This window comes from Triplophysa dalaica, chromosome 19, assembly GCF_015846415.1.
Source record: "Triplophysa dalaica isolate WHDGS20190420 chromosome 19, ASM1584641v1, whole genome shotgun sequence".
NCBI lineage: Eukaryota > Metazoa > Chordata > Actinopteri > Cypriniformes > Nemacheilidae > Triplophysa > Triplophysa dalaica.
In genome coordinates, this window is record NC_079560.1 from 8,552,727 (window position 1) to 8,579,106 (window position 26,380).

Below are 26,380 nucleotides of genomic sequence, written 5' to 3' on the forward strand. Positions count from 1 at the left end.
CTTTAAATAAGAACAAGTATAATACAAGGTTATATAAAAATGTTGTGAAGGCCCAGGGGCAGGCTGTCACATGGAACTTGCATTCAGTAGTCTATTTAAAGGATTATTAATTACAATTTATAGAAAACATGTGACTATTTGCCTTAAGAATGTCTCAAAACATACTCTGACTTGAGCTTTAAAAAACTGTTATCTTTCAATTAAAACAGCCCTTCATTAGAAAAGTGAGATAAGCCTTTCTTCTTTTGAAAATTAACTATGGTTTAAAAAAGTAACATAAGTTTTAATGTTTTTACCCTTAATTTAAGATGGATTTAGAAGATGTTATTTATAAACAAGGGTTTTTGAAACCCACAGTAAAAACAATGCTACAGAAAACATGCATTACAAAGCATGAGGACGTTTGACTTAAAAAAAACACTAAGGTCCACATTACTCATTGTGTTGAAGGTCTACTGTAAATGTGGTGATGTTTCCGTGTTTATCTACTGTTTATATAAGGTAAAGAAGGAGGTTTGGTTTGGTATGGTGTGCCCTTTAGTGAAGCAGCCTGCTAAGCTGCGTTTCAGTTAAGTCCTTTTCAACAATGTGGCATCATAATTGCTCATTAAACGCTTAAATGCAATAAGGATCATATAGATATAGTTTTACTATTTCCAAACAAGCAAGAAAATCACTTCGGAAATATGTGTATTGTATTCCCTTATCACAAAAACGCAAAGTTTGTTTCCTTCACAAACTGTATTTGAAGAGGTTGCGCAGATTCAGGACCTTGGACAGAGACACTGCAGTTGTCTGCGAGCACGCGCAAACACAGCGTCTGTTCGCGCGCAAAAATGCCTATGTTAAATCTGTCTAAATGCTTTGGTCATTATCCGAGGGAGAACGAAAGTGTGCTAACGACCATTAAAAGTCACGTTTGTGGGTATTTACTTCTTTAAAGCCATTGTAGACTATAAGAGAGGGAACCCTGCATAAACATAAAATAAAGCCTTTTGTATTAACAGCTTATTGACAACAGTAAGATCGATATAGTGTGTTGTGTACAAAACGAGATCTCAACCCATACGTTTTACAGAAGGTTTTTCTTAAATCTTAAAGATTAGATTGTTCACTGACGTTTCGGGGAGATGGAAGAGTTGAGATGGAAAATGTGATTTATGAACAATGTAATTTATGAATTGTGATTTATGGGACTGAATAAATCTGAGTTAAAGACCAGAAAATGAAAAGTCACAGGTAATTCATAAAATATTAAAAATGTTAAACGTCTCTGGAATCGTGCTGGCTCAAAGTCTGCCGTCGCGTATATAAATGATCATGATTAATATAACCTTTATTTTTAATTTCGTTTGTGCACGCTAATTTGAACTTGAGCAAAATGAAGGACACCAATTGCCTAAACATGAATGACCCTTATATCACCACTGGACATCTGGCGTTAAAACGCCACGTATTATTCCACTGCCTGCACCACACGCGTAAAAGGCACCAAGTCTCTCATTTCAAAAGCTTAGCGTTCTTATCTTTTGTAGCAAATGAGATAGTCTAAACGAAAGAGTGGTCCCCTTTTGGTTTCACTTGGCTGATGAGGTGCACTTACTTGCTTGGAATGAGGCATTCAAAGAGAAAGAACACACGAAATACAGCCAGGACGAGTGCGCGCAAGGGTAGAGAAAAGGCGCATGTGTGATAAGTGTGTATTTGTAGACACAGCCCACCGCTGTCGCGCTCCCCCCATCTTGCATGTGGACCATCTACCGCCGGACGGAGTCGCACCAGGGTTCGTGCCACTGCAGGGAAAAACCCCGGCAAGAATGGATTTCTAACATCGTTTCTCCTTTCTGCCCTTTACCCAACTGGCGTCATCCTCAATGTCTCTCACAATTTTTAACTAACAAAATGAGGATTTCTTGTAATCAGCTTTTACTGCTATTCTCTTGCGTTTTGGGACTCACTATGGGTGCTTTTCCGAGCAGCGTTCAAATCGGTAAGTACGGCGATGCTTCACAAAGACGCAAGCTTCACGTTAAATAGCTAAAACGGTTTCCCCCCCACTGTCAAATGAATGACAAAATGTCACTGTCTGCATAGGGATCAACTACGAAATATCGGTGCGCAAATAATGCGGCTGGAGGTATATGTTATTTAATGCATACAAACGATATTTTTGGTTAAATAGTTTGTTAGATACTTTTTTGGTTGTTATCAGTAGCCTAGTCACCCATATCAATGTGCCGCGCTCTGGTAGTGTAACGGCACCACTGCAGTGCCTTTCACGGAACGGGATGTTGTTCTCAGATGTCATATTTCGAAAAAGGACACAAATACGATTAAAGTTTGTTTTTAACCAATTGATGTTTCGTAACATCGAAATCTTCCATTCGTATAGTCAGGAAGCGACTTTTATGTCAATTCATCCGTTTGCGCTCTGTCTCGTCAGAGGAAAGTGCCTTAATTTATTCCAATACTGCATCAAGCGCTTATCAGTAGCCGAGATTCATTTGATCCACTTCCATGACCGAAAATATGTTACGTTTACAGTATAAAGGTTGTGCAATAAAACTCCTTCATAACAACAATTCAGAGATATTGCATACATGTACGCAATGGAGTTATTCGCCTGTGAAATTTCAGAAGTGTTCACTTTACTCATCTGATCTTGGATTTTAAACATCTCTTCCATGAATTTATTCTGTAGGCACATATTTAATTGTATTAAATCAGTCTACTTAACCAAGCTGTTTTCCATTAGTCGTCTTTGGTGCAAAACGTTTATCTATCCGTCTTATCTGTCTCACTCTTTCCTGCAGGCGGGCTGTTCATCAGGAACACAGATCAGGAGTACACTGCCTTTCGCTTGGCTATTTTTCTTCACAACACAAGCCCCAATGCATCGGAGGCCCCCTTCAACCTGGTACCCCATGTGGACAACATTGAGACGGCCAACAGCTTCGCCGTGACCAATGCTTGTGAGTTGGACTGCTTACCGGACATTAGTAGGGGATAGAGTCCCTGTTGACGGGTTTTGTTTCTGTATTGAGCTTTTATTGATACATCATTTCAGATGTCAATACGAGTAGTTCCTCCAAAAAAGAAAATTCATAAAATAAGCCTACTCACCTCATCCCTTCCCAGATGTGCACGCTTTCTTTAGTATAAGAAATGACAGTCAAAATGTTGAACCTCGAAGCACATACATCCAGCAAAAAAGTGATCTTCAATGTTGAACGAATGTCTTTTGAGACGAAACGATTGGTTTTTCTTAAGAAAAATATTCACATTTCAAAGTTTTTAAAAACTATTTACATTCGCTTCCGGTCATGCTAGAAATTCAAGCTCACGCTGCGTCTCACGTGACGTAAGCTTAATGTAAAGCGCAGTCGAACTGACGTAAACGAAAAGAAATGTTCACAAAAACGCCGGAAGAACAATCAAACCCCATTCTTAAATTTAACGGAGATTCAGGTTTTTGCCACGCTTATCTATTTGAACTAGAGTACACAGGAGATGGAGGCTGCAGCGACGTCGTAAACACAAACTCATACCAACACCGCGTTTTCTGAAACGTTTTAATGCCGACGACCAGTGCGCCCCCTGTGCAACCAAAGATGCACGTGCCCTCAAGCGAATGTTTATAGTTAAGTTTAACATTTTTCATACACAAACCCTTCGTTTCGCTTTAGACAAACATTTATTGCATTCTTATAAAGTCACGTGGATTACTTTTATAAAGGATGCATTTGCTTTTTGGAACATTTAGGCTCATATAGTACATATAGAGTCATATAGGCCTTCACATGGAATGGCATAAGGGTGAGTAAATTTACATTTGGTGCATTATGAATATGCGTTATGATATATTTACATTTCATTTTGTCCAAACTATTAATCATTTTGTGTATTTCTATTCACTGATGTTAATATGAGTGCTTGCTACATTAACTAGAGGCAATAAAGAGCGTCTTCTACATTGTGACAAGGGCTGCCTGGTCCCTATCCAACCAACATCGATGTTTGATAGATGTGAATACAGGCAGGCTAGGTAAACATACTGGACCTTTTGACATTGTATGTATTTGTGTGTATGTTCCCCTCCCCCAGCGCCCACAGTCAGACATTTTCCCTGTGTTTGAATGTTTCATGTGCTGACATACAAATTGTGCTGGCATTGCATAATTTGTATTTGCGTGTGGATTTTAAAGACTAGGACTTTGAAAGTTTGTTTAATACATTTTCTGGAATTATAGGTGTGGGCAATGTTTAGGGTTCATGGCCAGAATACAGCACTGGGAAGGGTAGTGTTTGGTGGAGGCAGTTTAAGGAAGCAGGTCCATATGCTTGAAGCTGTGATGATGTCATATTAAGGCCACCATACTTTTTCAACATTTTTGTTTCATTTCCCATCATGCTCTGCTTTTCTGCCGTAGGGTCAGGGGCACAGTCACTGCTCTCCTCTGATCCACATTTTTGCCTGGGTGTCTCTGCTTCCCCCTCCTGCTGTATTGTGTTTGCTTCTCTTGCCATTTTATTCACGTAATCTTCGATGCTCTGCTCCAACCACAAAATCCGTAATTTCTTTTTATCTCCTTTGTGATGAAGAGAAGCAATCCAAGCAGTTTTTTTGTATAGGCATTTGTGCTCACTGGCAGGCAGGGTGAAAGTTGGAAAATATGGTACCAAGGAAATTTGCCTATAATCAGACATATCCTCAATTGCCTTTAAAGTATAGTTTTCCTTGTTTACTGTAGTCTCTATATGGTAATCTGGGCAAATCTTTACATAGCAAAATAAAAAAGAGGTAACAAAAAAGCTATTTGGCTGGTTAAGAGTTTTCATTAGCCTGCCAAAACAGCGATGTGAATGTTTAAGAGGATCTGAAAGGTAATATAAAGAAATCAGACCAGTTAAGAAAGCAAATATGAACCATTAGGATGTCTTGTTTAAGTCACACCCAGTGCTCACATTATTAAAGTTACATTAATCTAAATAATAAATAAAAATGACATGTCTGTTTTCACACACGCCATGCTTCATCCCAGCCCTGTCACACTACCGTATCCCTTCACACGTTCTTAGTCCTCATCCTGTGTCACAACATCTCGTGTCCTCCACACTCAAAGACACAGACGGCTCCTTGAACGATAATAATTAATTGGTTCTAAATTTTTATAGCCCATTTAACCTTCTCGTCAGATTAGATGCACGCAGTGTCATCGTGGTAATTCGAGCCAGCCTGATAAATTCTGCTATAACTGTGTATGAACAATCGGTTTCGGTTAAACAGATTAATCGCCCAGTCCGTCACTCGCCATTTTGAGAGCGGCGTAAATCACAGCGGAGGAGCGGCAGCCCCGGATGACTGCTTGTGTAGTAGTCAGACTGATGCGGTGTGCCACATACTCAGCATCACCTCAGTCTGTCCCTCCTTCCTCTGTGTGCGGCGCCAACTGCAGTTTGCTGCACACGAGGGCTTTTTATTTCTCACTGGGGAGCCTTTTCTTGCCACGGGGGGATGAGTGGAGGACAGAATATATTCTCTTTCAATGATCCCTCTGCCTTTTTCCCTTCCAGCTCTGCAGTGTTATTTCTAACAGTCGATGGTTAAACTAAGCGGAGAATGATGAATGTGTGCGTGTGTTTCGGGAAGGGTGGGGGGTAATTCTGCGTGGTAGGGATTTGTGTGACCTCTAGGACAGCGGGGCAAGGGGATTCTCTCCTTGTCGGGCACGATTTCAGCTTCTCAGTGGTGTGCATGTAGGCTCAGCGGAGTTGCGGTGATACAAGCCTGTTTTTATTGTAATTCAGTCATAGGCGAGACGAGTTCGCTTCCTACTGTCATATCAGTGTGCGCGATACCATCGCCACATGGGCATATGCCCCTCCCCACTGAGCTATGCTCAACCTATTTACTCGCGGCACCACATGAGTGAACATCGCAAGTGCTGCATCTGGGTGACGTGACATTTGGGCTTTTTGATATTGAACTGTGCCATTTCAGCACCAAATAACATTGACAGTTTGACCAAACATTGGAAGATGAACACGTCATCTTTAAATTCCTCTAGACATGCTTATTTATTGTGATATAACAAAGATTGCAGACGGAGTGCCGTATAGCAGATTGTTAGAGAGCATCATGGGAGTAGCTGTGTGGAAGCAGTGTGAAAAATCATTTCTTCTGCAGCGCCTTTGTTCCACTCCATCTGTTTTTTAAATGTATGAACCTTTCAGTAAGGCCCATATGAGTCTGGGACAGTCTTTGCGCTTCATCTGTTGTGCCACAGAGAAGATTACGTGCCACATAGACGTTCCCGTGTCTCTGTCATGAGAAAGGTTTCTCTTGCATGGGGTTTGGCTACCCTTGAAAAAAAGAAAACGGAGCAAGAAGCCAAGAAATGACGTAAATGTCCGAGGGCTTATGGGGACTGTTTTTGCAGATTGGATCCCTCTGTGAGGACTAAATCCATCCTCTGTCTCTCTTCTCTCGGTATCTTGTATCTTTCTCATGTTTTAACATGGTAACTCTGTCTGTCTTTCCTCCAACTTGCTGATTAATGCGTGGGTCTGATGTTTGCAAGTCTCGCTGTAATTCCCGAATCAATAGTTGTTTCCTGCAGCCATCTGCAGTGCGAGTGGAAAGGGGGGTGAAAGCCTCTAGTGATCTCAAGTTGTTTGATGGAGAGCTGTGAAAATGGCTGACTGTGAGCTCCGCTTTCATATCAGCTCCAATTCTCTGTTTATTGACAGACTGATATCTGTATTGACAACAATTTGTCTATAATTGAAACCTGCGTCGTGAGGTAGACTTAGCACATATTTGTCCGTGGCGTTGTTTGAAAATATCTTTTAGAGTGTATTCAGAGCTTTATCCGAGTGATGATGTGAGAGTGAACATAAACGTTTTTGGCTGGTCTTTTTGCCCTGCCCTGCCCCTCCAGATCTTTCTTCTACATCTTTCTTCTGTTTTGGATCCAGACGGCAAAATGGCTGTGTGGTAAACATATAACCTAAAATACTAGCAACCACTTTGTTCACCTACTGTTACGTCTTGTGCCCAGTTGAGCGTCTACCCTTAAACATACATACAGTACCTTCTTAAACACACTCAGGTGCGGTTTGCTGTTCCGCACGCGGATTGGGAAAACCACGTTCACACCAGCCTTACCAAACCCTGTGATCAGATTGATGGGTGTACACCGAAAGCTCTTCTGTTTAAAGTACCCTTAATAAACATGCTTGTGTATTGCTTGGTCTGTTTGCATTCCGCTGAGCTTTTTCCCTCTCCTCTCCCCTGGAGGCACGGCTCTGAACTCCATTTAAGTGGTCGGGATTCACTTCCTGATTGAGCGTCTCGAGCGGCGGGCTCTCGGAGTATCCTGGGATGATTTTTGGGATGGGTTCGATTCCCCTAACTTTGGTGGGCTCGGGAGGAGGCTGTTTGGGCTATTGGGGAAGTTGGAGAGGATGTTGTGTGTGTGCATACCATTGGAAAGTTTCATGAGATTAATATGGCCAGACAATGCAGAGAATACACAAGAGTGTCCTCAAAGGCAGACAGGGGCTTTGTTCACATTTTTGAGTGGGCATCAGCGACAGCTCTGGCCAAGAATGTACGTTAGGGAAAAATATAATATGACAGATAAAAAAAGATTTTAACTACTTCAAGTGATTCTTTTTTACTGTAGATAAACAGTTTTTGCAGGGAAGCTGCATTTAGACCTAGATGTAGTAGTGCATTTTTAAAAAACCAAGCAAAATTGCAAACTGCAACTAAATGTATTTTCTTTTTATGATAATAAGCGCTTTGACATTTTCATCTAGCTTTTGTGTTATGTGTGTGTAAATGTTTCTAATGAAATGAGGCTAGGTAAATAAATTTTCAGTTGTCAAAGCAAATGAACTGCAGATTGGTCTGACCAAATGGAAATGGTGATTTCTGCCATGGCGTTTTAGACATTTTTTTATGTTTACAATAACCATGTAACCTAATTAAAAAATATAAATACATTTCTTTTTCAAAATCCATTAAAAATCCACTTTACTCCATGATGCTTCTGCGTACAGATATGAAAAAATACCAAGACGCTCATACTCAAAAATGTATGTCTTCACATGTTATACCAGTGGGCCATTTCCCCGACAGTCTGTCCTCACAGAGCAGTTGCTTTTAACAAAACTCAATTTTCCCCCATGATTAAAAAATCCTTCCATGTCCCCCAAGCATTCTTGAGACATCTTTTTAGCCGGCGTGTTTGTCGAGTCCAGTTATTTTCCATGAATTCTTTTCAGCGGTCTCTGTGTTTGTACCAACCCAAGTATCTCCACAGATTAGAGTCTTTGTACTAGCCTCAAAGCTTTTGCTTCACTGAGCAGCTGTCTCCGCCGGGGCCAGGTAGATCCGATAGATTCCAAACCCTCTGAACTTTTTCAAAGTCCCTTTCTCTCCCAATGGGATTCTTACCTATGGCATCTTCCTCCGTCCTTCAAGCTGTGCTTCAGAAACATGGCAGGACTGAAATGATGGATCACCTTCGACCCATGCACAAGGGCAACAGACAGGCGGGAGGGTTGATGCTTGGGGACGGTGGCTGCCCGTCAGCTGTCCTTTGGCAGGTCCAGTGCTTTGTCAGTCTCCTTTCATCATTTATGACAGCAGATCAGACTGCCGCTACAGGGGGAATGCGGACACAAGGTCCCCTTGCATGCGAATGTGTGTTGGGGATAAACTGGATGGGAGGAAAGGCATTTACAATTAGATTGCAGTATGCTAGAAAGCTTAGGAGAATTAAATAAGATGCATTTAGATTGGTAGAGTCATGTCTGAGGAGGTAATGTCCACAACGCAATCGAGAATGTTGTAGTGATTGAGTATGTTTTGCAATGGTTGACAATGACAGCATTAAAGGCAACAACAATGGTATTAAAGGAACGCAAATAGAATTTAAAACACTGAGAATGAATTGTGCATTTGCATGTGATGTTTACATCTTAGCATGTGATTTACTAAAATAATTATGCAAATCAGGTAACAAAGTCTGCTTAATTTCTAAATTGAATTGCTAAAGTGTTTTATTCTGTGTGTTAAGTTGTGGTGAATGATGCAGACTACGCTGCTGGGACTTCACAGCATCTCTCCATTTCTTTGAACCAGACACCTGAATCGGCACTTTAAAATGCTGAAGGTGCACAGTTCTATCGTTCTTCTCCATCTTTTAATTGTCATTTGATGAACTGCTACCACAGGCTCAATGAAAAATGTACACAAACGAATACACAACGTTAATTGTGACAGGAAAATAGCCATAAGATTTGTAAAGGGAGCACATCTATAATGAGTCTCATTTACATAGAAATACACATGATATGATCTCAGATGTTTGTTTTTTAGGTGAAACTGTTTACTGAATCTGACCCAAATAAATTCTTCAAAGCTTGACCTATTCTGGCATATTTGGAATGTTTGTGTTGATATTCTCAGTTATTGTCCTGCTTTATGATAAAAAAGATTTATGCAGAGTCTTTGTAATTGTTTAAATCATATTCCTTGATAAAGAAGCTAATGAGATACATGCACGGCAAGTCCATTAAGTAACAGCATGACATTTTTTGGTTGTTGTTTTATTTATCACTTGTCTGATGTCGCTTGATCTATTGTGGCCCATAGCACAAACCTTATACTGTATCAGCACTGTATGCCCCAATCTTGATAGAAGCCAGTCATCTATCTCTGCACGAGATCAAGACTGATGCAGGGGTGTAGAAAGCCGAATGAAAGCTATGTTTGGAAGGATGGGTAATGCAACAAAGAGCTGACACATGAAAAAATGTGAATAAATGTCTGATGGTGAGGAATGGCCTAGACTACAGGACTAGGCAGGTTTATTGTTTCAGGCATTGGTCATATATTGTTCCTATATATCTCTGCTATCTGTATGGAATTCTAATATTTTCATTCTTCTTCGGTAATGCCGACAAACAGTCAAGAAGGTGCTACAATGTAAGTTTTAAACAATCTAATATATTCAAGGGTTTTGTAATGAGATTGAAATCTTGATCAGTGGTTCTCGTACTTTTCAAACTTTGGTTTATACACTTCAGCCAGACTCAAGTGTCCATTTATCTTTTGACTTTACTTAATGTTTGTCTCTCATATAATTTTTGGTGTGGTGGTGAATTTGGACTTCCATAACCATGCTGGAGAATGAGAGGAGTTATAATCTTATAGACACATATTTTCTGTCTTTGGTGATAGGAAGTAAATGCTTTCTAATCTAACAAATTAACATTTCTCAGATGCTAGACAAAATAATTAAAAAGGGGAAAGCCAAGAAAGAAAATGTGATTTTCAGCTCGTCATTTTTCTTCCAATAAATGCATATACAATTTTCTGGTTACTGTGATTGTCAGTTTGTTACTTTGCCAACAAATTTCTTGATGATTTTTGACGATTCAGTTTTCTGTCCCACGTTACCATACTGCTTATTGAATGTATTGGATTATTTTTTGTTAAAGATTTGTCACAAGCCGTGAGCCACATTTCTTTATTTACAAGCAGAGGGGAGGACATTTTCACTCTAGAAGGACATTTATGGTTATGATCTCTCTGGACTTTAGCCTCTAACAGTTTCATATAGTGCCAAATGTTCTTCTTCTAACGCTTTGTGTGTGTGCCCCTTCTTCATTTGATTGGACAGTAATCCTTGCCTTCCATTTGTTTGGCCTCCTCAATCAGATTGACATTGTTGAGCTCATTCAGAGTTCATATAAATAAAACTTCATTCCGTTTCGACACATCAAGGGAAACAAAGTACATTATGCGTTACACAAAAATTAAAGAGTGTAAATGATTATATTTAGCAAAATTATTGAATGGATGCCAATTAATCTCCCTACTACCCATAACCTCACCATACACTTTATTATTAAACACCTGTTTTTTTCTAGGGTAGGACCCATTCACAAATGTCAATAGCTAGACCAGATCTGAGATCAGTAATCTAGTTATATTCTACAGTATTGGACGGTCATTAATAAAACTTGGATGCTGGCCTCAAATCCCCCGGCCCATTTGCAACCAGACGCTACGCCACTGACTCTTAAAAATAAAGGTTCTTTACAGTGATAATAACAGAAGAATCATTTTTGGTTCCACAAAGAACCTTTCAGTCAAAGATTCTTTATAAAAAAGTAAGAAATAGATGGTTCTTTAATCTAAAATAACCTTTTGTGAAACATAAAGGTTCTTCAGATGTTAAAGGTTCTTTATGGAACCATTTAGACAAAAACTCTTCTATTGCATCGTAATTTGTAAAAGTTTATCCATCATAAAAGTAATCCACAGGACTCCAGGTGTTAGTCACTTTCTTCTGAAGCAAAACTATACATTTGTGAGTTATTTTAAGTGTGTTTAGACAATATGGGTCTAGTTAGACTTTATACGTGTATAAGTTTAGGGGTTAAACGAAATAGTTGATATTAATGCTCTGATGTCGACTCTTGACGCCGACTAGTCGCGGGTCATGTGATTTTGACACATTTACATATATGCATTTGGCAGACGCTTTTATCCAAAGCAACTTACATTGCATTATCCTATACATTATTGTTTCTAAGTATGGGCAATCCCCTCGGATCGAACCCACGACCTTGGTGTTGTTGACGCCATGCTCTTATCACTGGGCAACAGGAAAGAAGTTGCCTAACTTTAAGAAGAAGCTGTTGCCTGAGAGCTCCGCGCGGGACGGATGTTATTCCCATCCGCTTCAGCGGTATTCTGTCACACTCCCGGCAATAATATATGTGATCTTGTCCTCCTTCCACACACATAATTCACAATGTGTCCTGTTTTCATCCGCAACATTCACGATTTGATTTGAAGCTGCAAATGCTGGCAGGTAAAGCCTAACGTTTACATAGATTTCAGTGGGGTGTGCTTCTACACAAAGACCTTTTAATATTATAGGCTATTTTGGTACTTTTTCCCCATTAAATAAAACATTAAAGAATAAATAAAAACGTTTCTTATATTGGCTGCTGTGTCACTGTGCTGCTTTTGTAAGTCCGCTATAATAAAGCATCTGCTGCAGTAGGCTAATAAATATATTGACGTTGTTCTAAAGTCAAAGTCTGTCACAAACAAACTCTAAAAATTTTCTGTTGTTTCATCTATTAGTGCACATGACACTTTCAGTTGACTTGTTGGAAGTTCAAGTTTGGTCTGTACACACGCTTCAGATCTGAAGTAACGTTGGAGAGATCCACCTGCTGCTCTTTTTCTGCATACTAGCCCCACTACCACCGACCTCGGGCTTTAAATTGTTTTATTTTATTTTAGTTGTTGTTTTTACTTGTGCAATAGATGAACAACAGTTTATTTGTATTTGGATACTATATATTTAGTGGCTATGTTGCAGGAGTTCCGCCATTCTCCCCAAGATTGCATGCACACACACGAGTGTCTTACTGCCAACACCCTTCAAATCCCGTTTCAAAACATTCATTCCCTCGATTTTACTTTATTTATTAATGATCTCATCGACTAGTCAACATCGACGCGACTTTTATCACATAGTAGTTGACTTGAAAAAATCTAAGGTCGTTCAACCCCTATAGATGAACATTCTCATTGGTTCTCGCGCATTTCAGAAAAAAATAGATCTGACATTGAAATATTTTACGCAATTACGTGTATAGTTATCTCTTTAAAGTTATGTTCATCTTTCCTTAAAAACAATTAGTAGTTTCATAAGGATATTCAACCACCAATTATGACAGTTTAAGGTATTCCAATTATATATTCAACTGGTACTTTGCTTATCTATAGTTTGCTTAGTTATGACCATTTGCTTTTCTCCGTTTTTATTAGAAAGCAGTGTATTATTTTGTACTTTAAACCTTTTTTATCTCACCTTGTTCATATGGTTACATAACTACTCTTTCCCTTCACACTCATAATATGTAAGGTGTATATGGGGGGAGGATTTGTGTGAACTTTGTTGCTCACCATTAATTAGTCTGCTTGGAACGTAGTTAGACTAAAAGCATCTCTGATGTCCTGCCCCAGTCTCTCATTGTTAGTTTCCTTTCTTGGCCCCTGGCAGCATCGTTTCTATCTTTCTCTCTTCACTTAAATTAGAGAGGAAAATGCAATGAAACGGTAATTTAAAAGAGGAATGCACAAAAAGGTCATTGCATAATATGAATCCTTTAATTGAAAAAGACGGAGCAAAAAGGATGCAGAGAGATCGAGCTTCGCAACGCTCCTAGTGATGTTCAGCGTTTACAGATCAGACTGAAGTTTTTGTTGCTCACTGCTTCCTGAGTATGCGTCATTCCTTAACTTTTCACTTCAAAAGGTGTTGAATAAAAGTACCAAATTCATGGTGCCGTTTTACTCGATCTCTACAGAATACTCTTGAATGTGAAACAGCTTGATCTGCCAAACAGGGTTGATTGATCTAGAGTCAAACAAAGGATATTAAAATCGAATGATCTGAGGCCATCCTTCAAGTTGTCTGTTAGCAAAGCTTTGATTGTATTGATCAAGGCCTTAAAACAGTAAAAACAAACTCTGGAGTAATTATAAGGCTTACCAAAGTTAACTCACGCTGTGCTTATTCACATGGGCCCACAAGATGAGGACAAAACATAAAATGTAAATTAAATTCATTCAGATTATGACCAAATTACAACAGAAAGGATAATAAATGTAGCAGTAAGGTGAAGCCATGATAATAGGGTCAGGTGAAGAGAAAGCCACCTGCCACCAACTTTAATATTCTCTCTGCTTGTTGAAGTTATAATGTGATCACCAGACCAGTCTCATTTGAACAGAAACGGGGTGTGTTTAAGGAATGAGGGTTGATCAGGTCGCCAAGCATTCAACACTCACAAATTTATAGCACTACTGTACCAATCAAACTGATCCAGAATCAGCCAAGCATGACCCTTTGTTAATCATTCTGTTGGAGTTTTGTAATTACTAATTGTTGAATTAGATCAGATAGTTGTTAGGAAATTAAAAGACTAATATAGATTTTTCATTGGCAGAAACTGAAGGTCTTTTTGTATTTGGCGCTTGTTTGTACGGTATCTCTGAATTGTCAAAACGGCTCACAAAATTCTTGCTACTGAAGTGAAAAAAGCAGAACATTTTACCCAGTCCCAATTTTTTGTGACATACGAATATATCTGAGTATATCGAAATACAACGAGAGGTCGTATTTATTTTTTAAAAGTACGGAAATTTCTGACTCAATGGCAATGGCCTTAAGAGTTAAAGACCCAGCATTTATTGTAAATAGATTATCAATGTGGGTAATTTCTTTAAAAAAATATATCCTTTTATCATAGGACAGGTGGGTGCGGTAAGAGATATGGACAATCTTACCATAACCAGATATTGGACGATAAATACCACATAATTTAATTCGCTCCTTTGCGCCAACCCTAGGTAGCCTGAGGTTAAAGTTTGCAGATAATATATTAGGGGAAAAGTTTAATTTTGCTGTATCCTCTACCCAACCAGGTGTCTGTTCTGCACAGTAATGACATCTGAACACTGCTATAATGCAGCACAGACACTCCTAAATATAACTTGATTATATATGATGACATCATCTGTGTTTCTTCTTATAAAGCATTATTTGTTTCTTCTGATGTCTCTTGCACATTCTGTCATAATCCATTCTGGGGTCAGTGCAGTTAATTATGGTATTGAGCAATATTTTCATTTGCTTTTTGTTGTTTGTTGCTTTGAAGATCCTACAAATTGCACATCTAAATCATTGCACTACATTGATGAACGGCAACTGTCTTTGGTTTTATGTCACAATATGGTAAATGACTGACTGGACTTCCTCAGTGGCGTGCCTTTATCCCAAGCGTCCTTTGCTCACTAAATCTAGCCAGTAAATAGAGACACTGTAATAAATATAGACCCTGGTGTCTAAACTTTGACCCCTGGTCTCTGTGCCACTGTTTTTTACAAATTGTAATATAATTAATTGCACGGTATGGTAATTAATTAATCAAGTTAAGTGCAATTAATCCAGCCTGAACTGACGGGAATTCGTAAATATTTTATGAGGTCAACAGTTTGTAGAAGTTTGTATGATGTGAATTGCACATGGACAATCTCAAGATAAGTTTGGTTAAATTATAAGTTTCTAAACTTAACAGTCGCTGGCGTGAAAGCAAATCGTATTAAAATGTGTAAATGAGATCAAACAAATTATCCACCTAGTAGAATAGTTGCTAATTGTTTTGAGATTGTGTTGTCTTGTGTAATTCATCGATAAAGATGAATTTGAGAAGTGCAGATTTTTTCTTACTGTACTAGTTGTGTATTTAGAATATGACTTAAAGCTGCAATCTGTATGTTTTATAATAATGCTTTGTGATTTTTGCTGTCAGTTTTGACGTCAATTGACTTGAATCCACGTAAATGACACTGAGCAAGTAACTTGTAATTTATTTTTCAACGAGACATGACCATACAGAGGCAAAGGTTAGCAGCTTTAAGTGTCCCTGTAGTAGCTGAGACAGACTTATTTTTAGTGGTGATGTAATTGCACCAATGATTGTAAAATACCTTATTAAGCAATGTACACAACGATTGGTAGGCTAGTAAATGTGATCCTATTAATTAAATGAACACCATAAATTGACAACCTTAATTGCGACCACTTTGTCAGCCTTTGCTTTTATGGTCTAATTAACATGTACAGTGTTATGATGGCCCACTATAGCTTCATACACAAACATGTAATCTGTGCACATACAGTAGATGGATATATACGACTCTAGCCTGCTGAGTTTATGAGTCCACATATCACAGGGAGGAGGAATGGCCTCTGCACGCACCGGGTCCACAGCGCTTTGTCATTATGGCACAGGCAGAAGAACAGAAAAACAGTAATGCGAGAGGCCTGTGTTACACAGCCATGCTGGACTTACAACGCACAGCACACTTTCAATTATATGGGCTGTAGGCAGAGCGCCAGGCCGTGTAGAGATGGGTGCTTTCCAATTACACGGGAGGCCCCGGCTACAGAGTGAATGGCCGAACACGGAGACATGCTTAGATTTGTGCCCGGACACCGGTTTGCACGTGAGGGTGTTATTTGGATATGTTTATTATGAAGAACAATTGTGGATGTCAGTGGATCGCTTACAGAAAATTCCCTGATGCAAACTGTGTAATATTTGGCAAGCTGGAAAATTGTAAAATGATTAGCTGACCTTACAAATGTAAGGTTATTAAAAAATATTCAGAGTTTTGCTGAATAAACTGAATACCCAAGGGCAGGACTGTTGTTTTCTGCAGATGTCGATAAAATTAAGTTTTATTATTTTGGTTGATGAGTCATTAAATAAATTCATTTATACGGCATGTGTTGTCAGATAATAGTTTGTGCTTGAGAATTTTTCCTCTTAGATTTACAATATAGCGATATTATAAAGCGGTTATTGATGATAAATACAAGAGAATTAATTGTATGTTTTTTTAATGAACTTCAACAGTCGCCTTTGCACTCACTACTTGTCTAGATTAGGGAGTTTGAATTTTAATTCACCGTCTATAATATATACCAAATACATACAAACTGTAAAAATGGTTTTACACTTTGGACTCAACGTGTGGTTTCTTAATTTGTCTATTCAACTTGCATGTTACAGCAAAACGCTTCTGTTACCTACAGTAATCATACTTTATGAAAAATATGCATTCAAAAATATACATTAAATTAAATTTGCCTCTTAAAGGTTTGCTTTGAGTTTCAATTCTCATGACGCATCTTGTTACTCAACACAGTGAAGTCATCATAGAGCATCTTTCTATTTCAGTATGCCGTTCTATTCTTCCTCTAAGAAAGAGCTGTCAATCAGAAGCCTCCCCGATACACATTTGTACAAAATGGCTCGACCTGTGGGACGAATGACAGATTGCTATATGACTCACAGTCGTTCACCCGTTTGTACGCCTTGACCTTAAACCACAGTGAGAACAATTTGTTTCAATTTTATAGGGGAAGGTGTGATTTCCTGCCATATTGCAATGTTTTGTTTTAAATGACATCTATCAGCAACACAAATAAGATGTGTATTTATTATGTCATTTTTACATCACGCTACTAACTGCAGACCTTTATGTTTCGCCGTTACTTTAGCTTTTCTGGTTGATTTAAATAAATTATGTCTTATTTTTTTGCTTTTCTCAATTATTCAAACTCAGCAGCAGCTTGTGTTACACAGATTAGACCTGTAAAAGAGTGACGCATGGCAAGGAAAAGATTTTCTTTATTTAGACAGTGTTGCGAGTGTGTAAGAGAGAGAAAGTGAGGGTGTAAGTGTGAAGCCATGTTTGCGTGTGCTACAGCTCACACACATGCAAGGCAATTACAGGTACAAAAAGCCCTTCTTTTAGAGGTGTATAGAGTGTTTCCATGGTGATGATGTCGTCCAGTCGGGGATGAAGAGGCAGCAGAAAACGAATGGGTTGATTTGGTCACCTCTCACAAGCCTGAGGGTGGAGGTGTTAAGACAAAGACAATCACTGGGTATCAGATCTCCGAATGACTATTATCTTAATTCTCATCCAAACTTATAAACAACCTTTTCCCTCTTGGAATAAAACCGAGCTTGAAACTAAGAGGGACGTGGAGATGCGCGCACCCTCCCGTTTCTTCCATTTCAGACTGGCTGGAGTGTCGCCATGCTTCTTGCAATCAATGTTTATTTTTAGACCTGCTTGCACAGTTTCTAAAGGGAAAAGGCCAATGGGATAAATGGTTTTTTATCATTAGTCCCAGACAAAAGAATAAGCAACAGCAGGGCTGGTCTTTCAGTGCTGGACCCGTGAATAGTCGTCACCCAGTTAAGGTTTGACACAGTGCTTTACTGGCTCACTGGACTTCCAGTAAAGACTGACTTATATTCTCTGGTCTTTGTAAAGCCCTGGCGTTGTGTGTGTTTATGAGCTTAGACCAGCGGTACAGAGAGAGATAAATTCCGGACCCAAGCGGTGTCGATAATGCTCGTTACAGTCCATAATGAGGTCACAGGTGCTCTGTCTGGCCCTGATAAAGATTTATAGAGGCTTCGACTCATTGGAGTCCCTTTGTATCCAGGGCCATTTTGCGCAGCACTGCCACTGCTGGACATAGGAAGTCAGAGAGACTAGGGGCTGGGCTGGTGTGAAAACCAAGCTAATTTGCATTCGCTAGACCTTTGTATGAGTAGCATCGTAAGGAGAGTGGAAAGTCACTAATAAGTGAGTTAGAACATTAAAACTGGATGCGACTTGTGACTGATGTACAATCATGGATTACAATGCAGATAACTTTATTATGTAGCTAATGGCTCCGTGGTTAGAGCATGGCGTGATCAACGCCAAGGTCATGGGTTCAATCCCAGGGATTGCACATACTTAGAAACAAATGTAAATAGTTTAATGCAATGTAAGTCGCTTTGGATAAAAGCGTCTGCTGAATGCGTAAATGTAAATGATGTTATTCGCATTAGCATTGAAATACATGCTGAAAAAAAGAGTTTATTTGCAAAAACGCATAACCGTTTTTAAAAATGTAAAAAATCATGTTTTATATTCTGGTATCATGTTTTTGTCGTATAAATTAGGTTTATGTTTTTAGTTATTATTACTTAATCAAAAGAATCCAGCTGCGTATTTGTTTGACATTACTTGGAATGCACGATAAAAAACATGATCTTTAAAAAAGAAATACAGAATTATCTGTTTTTGAAAAATCTGTTTTTATCTGCAATTTGTCGCTTTTGCCTCTGTATCGCCATCTCTGTCTGAAACATAAAATTGCAAGAAAGATACTTAATGTTTATGTGGATTGAAGTCAGACTGATAAAATTCAGCTGGTATTTAAGGTCGCAACATGATATGGGTGCTCATATGACAATAGTTGATAGAATAAATAAATGTAATACATTTTTAATCAAGTTTGCAAAACTGTAATATTGAGTTAACCTGCAACTGAAAATGAAAAATCTTTGCTGCCCTCGCTTTCCAGGACAGTTAACTACTATACATGCAATCCATAACTTTAGGTTAAATATGAAAAAAAATCAGTTATTGACAGAGTCCATTTAAAAATATGCGCTCAAACTGTCTTCACCTTGATTTATGTTTTAATCTTAAAATAATTATTTATAATTTGATCGTTGGTTTGGATTTAGAGGTAATGTCCGTTTGACTTCAACACTTGAAAAGATAGTACATAAAGAAATCTGCAATTTCATGTTATGAACAAAGATGGAGATGGAAAAGATATTGATTGCAGCGTGTACCAATGAATCCTCTGATTGCTTATTTTCTGTTTTAAAATTTCCCCTAAATAAGATGTTGTGGAAGGCACTAAGGCAGGATAATGTAGAATACAGTATGCTACCCACCTTTAGGAACAGCTGTTAAAAAATCTGTCTAGGACATGGAATTGGATTCTACCAACATGAGAATTGTGCTTGCGATGCCTAAAGAAGTCTGTTAAGTTGGGACAGCTGCCCTTGACCACGCTGTCTTTTAAGCTAGCATTTTATGCAGAACCAGCACACAGTTCAGTCTTTAGCTGTGACATGAGGGAATAGGATCTCAGCATGCCAGCCCACACTGTCTCTTTAGATAAAGTTTCTGTCTTACACTGCTGCCTCCAGAGACTGTGGAGTTAGTTGCATCTTCATTTTTTATTTGTTAGAGCTGCTGTTAGTTCTGAAGTGATGTGTGGATTCTTTCTAAACAAAGCCTTTAAGAAATGGCTTCAATATTTGAATTGCACTGGTTTAATTCTGAAATTCAGTAACGTGGACTAGTGTCCAAAATTAACTTTGATCTCAGATAAGGTTTGGGGGTCAAAGTTGGTAACAGGTGTTAGAATCTTAACAGATTGTTTACTTTTCTTTAAATAAATCACTTCCATTTGCAGGCCGATTTGAAGCATGGTTGCAGTTACTCATAAATAAAACTGGACGCCTGTAACTTTCTAAGCTTTCTTCGTTTGTAAGTCACTTCGGATGAAAGCGTCTGCTAAATTATTTAAAGCAATGGGAAGCGAGTGTGATTTTCTTATCAAACATTGTGCAGTGGGAAGTATTCTTGTTGGCTGTGTTTTGTTTCATGTAGGAAATGCCCTGAGCTGTTCTTTTAGAAGCGTTTTGCAGTGTACACTGCCAAAAATGCTTCGCCCGAACATGTAACGCACACAAGGCCAAGATCAGCAGGAGGGCATACACACACCTAATCAACCATTATAGAATTAATCATATTAATGTGGAAGTCGCATACAAAGAAACTCGCGCCTAAATCAACACGGTACACACAAAACACAATGGCGTCAAAGTCTAAAATTCATGCCTGGTTTTCCGTCACCCCTTAAATTGTTATGCTGATAATATCATTTGTATTGAAAAGCAAAATAATACATTCGAAATTTGGACCGCACACATACACAAGCGTATACTGTAACAGAAAGGGCATTACACAAAAATAAACACACCTGCAAGGCCAAAATCCTTATTTAATATTTGCTGAAACAAAAAAGGAAAAAGAGTGGAACAAAATGTTTTCCGGGGATGTTGTTGTTCTCATTGGGTCATTGCAGTGGACTGATTTGGTGTTCCAGACACACCTGATTTATTTTCCTGTCTCTGCTCACAATGCCAGTGGCTAAAAACCGCACATCAGTTTTAGTTATGCTGCCGTGGTACAGACAGCAAAATATCTGTGTTTTCTCCAGCAGAGCAGCTACATAATTAAATCCTGTGGAGATCATGTAACTAATTAGACACACATGCAGTGTGTTTAACTGAATGATGAGAGGAACAATCAGGGCAGAGACCATTTGAGTTTCAAACCATGGCCGTTGCTCAAGTCCAAGATCACAAAGAACGGACTTGTGTTCTTGTGGAGACCGGTCTTCCGAGGCAGCCTCGGAAGAACAAAGTTGGATGGATGCGTCACAGTGACTTCTGGGACTTCATGTAGATTTCGTAGGCACGCAAGGCAGCATACGATGCATCCTTGATATTGAGAACACATCGATGTACTTTCATGCGTTCTATGTTCTTGTGTTCTTGAGTATCGGAACAGGACTTTGACATCTATCGATGAGCGAGAACACAAGGACACAAGACCACGGAAGAACGCATATTGAGAAACGGCCTATGTGTTTCTGGATCATAAGAATTTTCATGTCACATGAGCCACTTAATTACTCTAGAAATAGTTTGATATCAAACAGTGTTGCTGATTTGTTAAGGATGTGCAAGTTGCCAGCATGGATAAATGATTTTTTAATTGTTGTTATTGTTGAGCGTTAGGTACTTATTGTGTGGTAGTGTTGAGTGTTCATGTTTTACTTGATTCAGTTCAGTTCTAATTTATTTGTATAGCGCTTTTTTATGATGTTGCATTGTTTATGTTTCGTAAATGTCATCATGGCTTGTATATTAAGTCGGTATAAAATGTTTATCTTTGCAAGATGTTCTCTTTCTCCAAGGCAAACATTGCTTGCCGAGTTCACTTTATATTAGCAGTCATATAAAACCAAGTATGCGAAAGGAATGGTAAAAAAAAATCATTTTATTGTGTTCTTAACTGATAGTTGCCTTGATGGAAATAACTTGGCTAAAAGAGACATGTTAGATTTAATGAGTTAACAACTCAAATAGGCTTAACAAAGGGCATTCATTCGAGTTAATAACGTTTTTACTAATTCCTTTTTTTAATCTAGTTCATCGTTTTTTGCAGTAGCCTACCCCTTTCTCCAGTCCTTTAAGAAAATGAACTATAGTTAAACTATATTCAGTTATGTTTAATTAAGTTATAAAAATGAAATAGTTACCAAGCCTGGTACTAGACTGGCTGGACTGGGGGGCAACGACATATTCTGTTTAGACAACAATTTTTCTAGTAATATACTAATAGTTCCTTGCATGCATAATTTTAAAATTTTTGGTAATTAATTTGACAGATAATTATTTAATAGATGATACAAAAAAGTAATATGTAATGTTTAATTGTCAGCTGGACATTTTTGGAGGGCCCGAGGAAAAGGCCCAGCCCTAATGGTAACTACAGTTAAACAATGCAAACCCAAATTGAGCCAAGTTTTTCTACAGTATGCCTAACCATATTTTAAAGAGTAAAACTAGTGTAAAAAGAGTACAAATAGGCTCCAAAAAGAAGGAAATTGTTAAACCTTAAACATGGAGGCAAACAATGTATGCTTAAACTGTATTCGCTTTCAAAATGTTGCTGTTTCTTCGATATCTTTTCAAGATCATCATGAAGTCGAGCATTGAATATTGTATCGAATTGGGGAGGGGACCTTTCAGCCGACTCTGTTGGAGATAAGAGCTTGTTGTGCTCTATATCTGAACACGGGGGATTTCTGCTTTTGAGACTGTCTGCTTTAAATATATTAAAAAAGATCTTCAACAATACCTCCGTCTAATGTGCTAATCTCATGAATGTAGGAGTGTATATTGTTCTACAAAGGCTCCTGTGAATCAGAAAGAGAGCTGTCAAGGGACGTGGCTCTCGCTCTTGTGTCTGGGCATGATGTGTTAGTGCTGATGTTCAGTCAATAGGCTTCGTTCAGTGTTCTCTCTCACTGGCTGGGATCAAATGGTGTGGAGGCAGTTCAGACAGTAAGACTAATGTCTTTGTGGTACCAAAGGGCTCGTGTCAGGACAGTGACAGTTTTTTTGGTCCGTGGGAATGGTCCAATATGACACGGTTCTGGATGCTCTAGTCATTTGCAGTCAGAATTAGTTTGCATGCAGAAAATTATTATTTGTATATTTTTTTATATTATTGATCTTGACTCTGTTAACACAGCCATGGATCTGTTGGTTTAGCAAAGTCTAACCTTATTTTTGTAAAGGAGAATCAGTCTGCCTTTTTGCTGAGCCTAGAGGAGCTCTACTCAATGGAAGCTCGACGACCATCTGAACATGCTCCACAGATGTCTTAAGCCATGGTCACACGTGACTTTTCCCTCCATTGACTTCCATTCATGCGTATGCGACAGACCATAAACGAAAACCCGTCCGAAGATATTTTGCATTTCACTGCATAGCAAAGTTCATGTTTGGTGAACTCTGACCTGCGAATACGGGTCACATGAGCGCGTGAGACCAATAGAAGATCAAAACATCACTGCGGAACCTCTCGGTACAGAAATGTAAAAGATGGGGAATAGCTCCCGCCCATGCAACACGATCCGAACAAATTTCGCATGTCTCACCGCGGCCTTAGTATGTACAAACACTTATATTATTTGAAAAAATTTATACTGTACAATAGGCCTGATGGAAGTGTATTAAAAAGTTTCATAAGAAGTTAGCTGGTACCCAAAAAGGCCACGGGTTCAAGTGTTCAAGGTTCCATTTATAATGTATTGTATTTGTGTTTTTCATAATGTACCGTATCCACTATTGCTCAAGGTTGTGTCCCTGACAGGCATGCATCCATTTCTCTGATGATATGCCTGCAATAAAAGAGCGATTTTTTTTCATGCGCACTTCTTTAAATAAAGATTGAGGAATAGAGGAGGTAACAAAGTGAACTGTTTACATCTTGGCTTCTATCATCTGATAATAATGAGCAGCCTAAAGCTCCGGGTTTTTGGTGCAGTTAATAGACCTTGAAAGTGACACCAGAATAGCTCGAAAATAAACTTCGATTTAATCCTGGTGATGCTGACAAATGAAACACTAGTTCTTTAAATGTACTGCAAAGCCAAAATGATGTGAACACCCATGTAGAAAAAGCGGTCTCCTTAATATTATTTAACCCTGCCTTTACTACGGTGTGTTCATGTACGTAACACAAGTTAATTTAAAGGGAGGGTCTACATTAATTTGGTGTTAGATAGAGATATTGACAGATGAATGTAAGGGGGTTTTCACATCTGTAGCATTTAAAGCATTTTTTCTGGAACCTAGCACATTTTCTTCCAAGTTCCATTTGTTTCGGGAAAGATGAACATAACAGTTGGCGATCTGCACAAAAAATGACAAATTAGTCAGAAATCACCAAAGCAAGCTGGTCTCGGCACGTTCGAAAAAACCAACGAATCAGGCTGGAAATTACTTTTTAGGTTGACAAGGTTTTTAGCAAGTGTCTCATAACTTTAATCGATCTGTGGAACAGTGCTATGCTCGAATTATACGAGAATTCATTTTGATTCAAATTTCTTTTTATGGTGCGTTTCATAGTTTTTGCATTGTTGACTAGCAGCTTTACACTAAACCCATATTAGTACAGACAATAGAAAGAAAAGAAAAGAATTGTAAAGAAATTAAGAAAAAAATAAATATAAATGGATGTATAGAATTCCTGGTATTATTGCATTTTTTTATAACAACTTTTGCAATAGTAATACTAAGTGTTAAAAAAAAGGTCTATGTTTGTCTCTCTGTTTATGTAAAGACAGCTCAATCTGATCTCATGAGAATTGGTACGTATTTATTGAGGTGGCTAATTATAAAAATCTGTACCATTTGACACAAAAAATCTCACATAAAAATCTCGCACAAAAACATAATGTTCGAAAAAAGCAACAGTCAAGCTCTACCCTCCCTGAACCCCACCCCTAAACCTAAAGACACCGACGCAAAAGCAAATTGTACTAAAATGTACAAATAAGGTTGTACGAATTCATACAAATTAGCCTCATAGTAAAACGGTTACGAGATTGTTTTAGACAGTTACGTAAAAGCCATCCTGACAGGTAAATTGGTTCCCGATGACCAATGAGAAGGCATTTTACTCACAATCGACTTGTATTGACACATTTTGATCTGCTTTGAAATGTTGCGATGTGGAAGCAAACAGAACAATGCAACCTTGTAACAATTTAATCCCGGTTTCGAAAGAATGCAACCAGTCAAAAATGTTCCATTTCGTACAGTGAAGCAACAGTCAGGACCTGTCAGGAAATAACATCTGGATCAGTTTTCTAATCCTCGGCACCTGATTGTAAACGCTTTACACAGTTTACAATTTGAGCTAGATAAACTGAGGCAGGAGGTGTATCGCTGCCTCTCTTCCTGCACTAATTAGAACAGGCAGTGCTAATCAAGCTAAGTGCGACTGGCTGTGTTGAGTGCTTGTGTGGGTTTGTACATCAGTAGGTTGGGTGTTGCGTGTCAATGGAACCGTAATGATCCACACAATGGTAGACAGGGCCGGATCTCTGCATATACAGGGGTCTGCCATTATGACGTTCTCTCTGACAGTGATAAGATCAGAGAGGACCATTGAATTGTTGCAGACTGTAAGAGGTCAAGGGCTGACATGAATCGTCGTGTTTACTTAAACTTGAGAGGCAAAAGGAGAGAATGAGAGAGGGAGAGGGGGTCAACACAAAAAGAGAAAATAGACAGAGGGGAGACCAAGATAACACATAGAGATATATGTAAAAAGAACCATGAACAGTCTTAAAAATGCTGCGTTGACTGGACAGAAATAGTCCAGAAATTCATCCCAAATGCTCAAGAAAGCAGGGTGGCTTTTTGCCAATGTCGAAAAAATGCCACACATCCCTTTGTTCTCTTTTTGCTGGCTTTGTCAATATCGCAGGCTGTGCTGTTTGTGTTGCGAGGTAATTACCGTGACTGTAATTAGTGAGGATTGAAATAGAAAATAGCGGATTTATTTGAATTAGTGACACGAGCGAAAAAATTCATCTTGCTTTGCTATTCTGGATTAAAGCATAATTAAATAATAATTAAAGAGAACCTGCTGTTGGTTTATCTAATGATTGAAATGATGCTAAAAGGTACATGTTATTTTCTACATCACAAGATCTGTTCAGTTCAATTTGCAAACTGCTCTGTTATAACTTTAAGAACTAAAACTTTAATTTAAAGGAATAGTTACAAAACACGAAGAACCAACGAGATTCACATGCTTCCATGTTTGAATTTACCTCACTGTAAAAACTGTATGTAGCCATGGACATGACTCGTCGATCGCTGAATAAGCTTGAGATATTCATTATTTTTCTCACAAGTGTATCATTTCATTTCAGGAGATTTTTATTTACCAATCTGGATTACTTGGATTAGTCATTTGGATTACTTTAATGCTGGATGTGTGTGCTTTTTGGAGCTTTGCCATGTTGACACCCATTTTAATGTAAAATTGTTTGATGTTTCTTTCATATTTCGGTGAACCGTTTCTTCAACTTTTAGGCCTTCACTTTACATCATGTTTTCAATGCATGATATTTACTGGCGTTTGGAGGCGTGATCCCGTAGGACCTCTGAAAGAAAAAAATGTACGCATTTCATTTTTGCCTGTGTAAAATAAGGCCTTGACAGTGTGCAGCGTCAGACAGCA

At 38.5% G+C, this 26,380-nt stretch overlaps 1 protein-coding gene across 8 annotated transcripts in view; it reads left to right on the plus strand.

The window, feature by feature from the left end:
• The first annotated feature begins 1,622 nt into the window (after positions 1 to 1,622).
• gria4b (glutamate receptor, ionotropic, AMPA 4b) overlaps positions 1,623 to 26,380 on the plus strand; it is a 69,895-nt gene continuing 45,137 nt past the window's right edge. For 6 of the 8 annotated variants that reach the window (XR_008904661.1, XR_008904660.1, XM_056730493.1 and 3 more), the window contains exons 1-2: positions 1,623 to 1,990; positions 2,814 to 2,972. Coding sequence is in view for 6 of the 8 variants with exons in the window: in XM_056730493.1 (XP_056586471.1) it covers positions 1,747 to 1,990; positions 2,814 to 2,972 (403 nt within the window). In the remaining 2 variants the exon portion in view is untranslated. Of the gene's footprint in view, positions 1,991 to 2,813; positions 2,973 to 3,415; positions 3,817 to 26,380 lie in introns of those variants that run through there. The other 2 variants (XM_056730492.1, XM_056730496.1) reach the window with 2 other exon arrangements.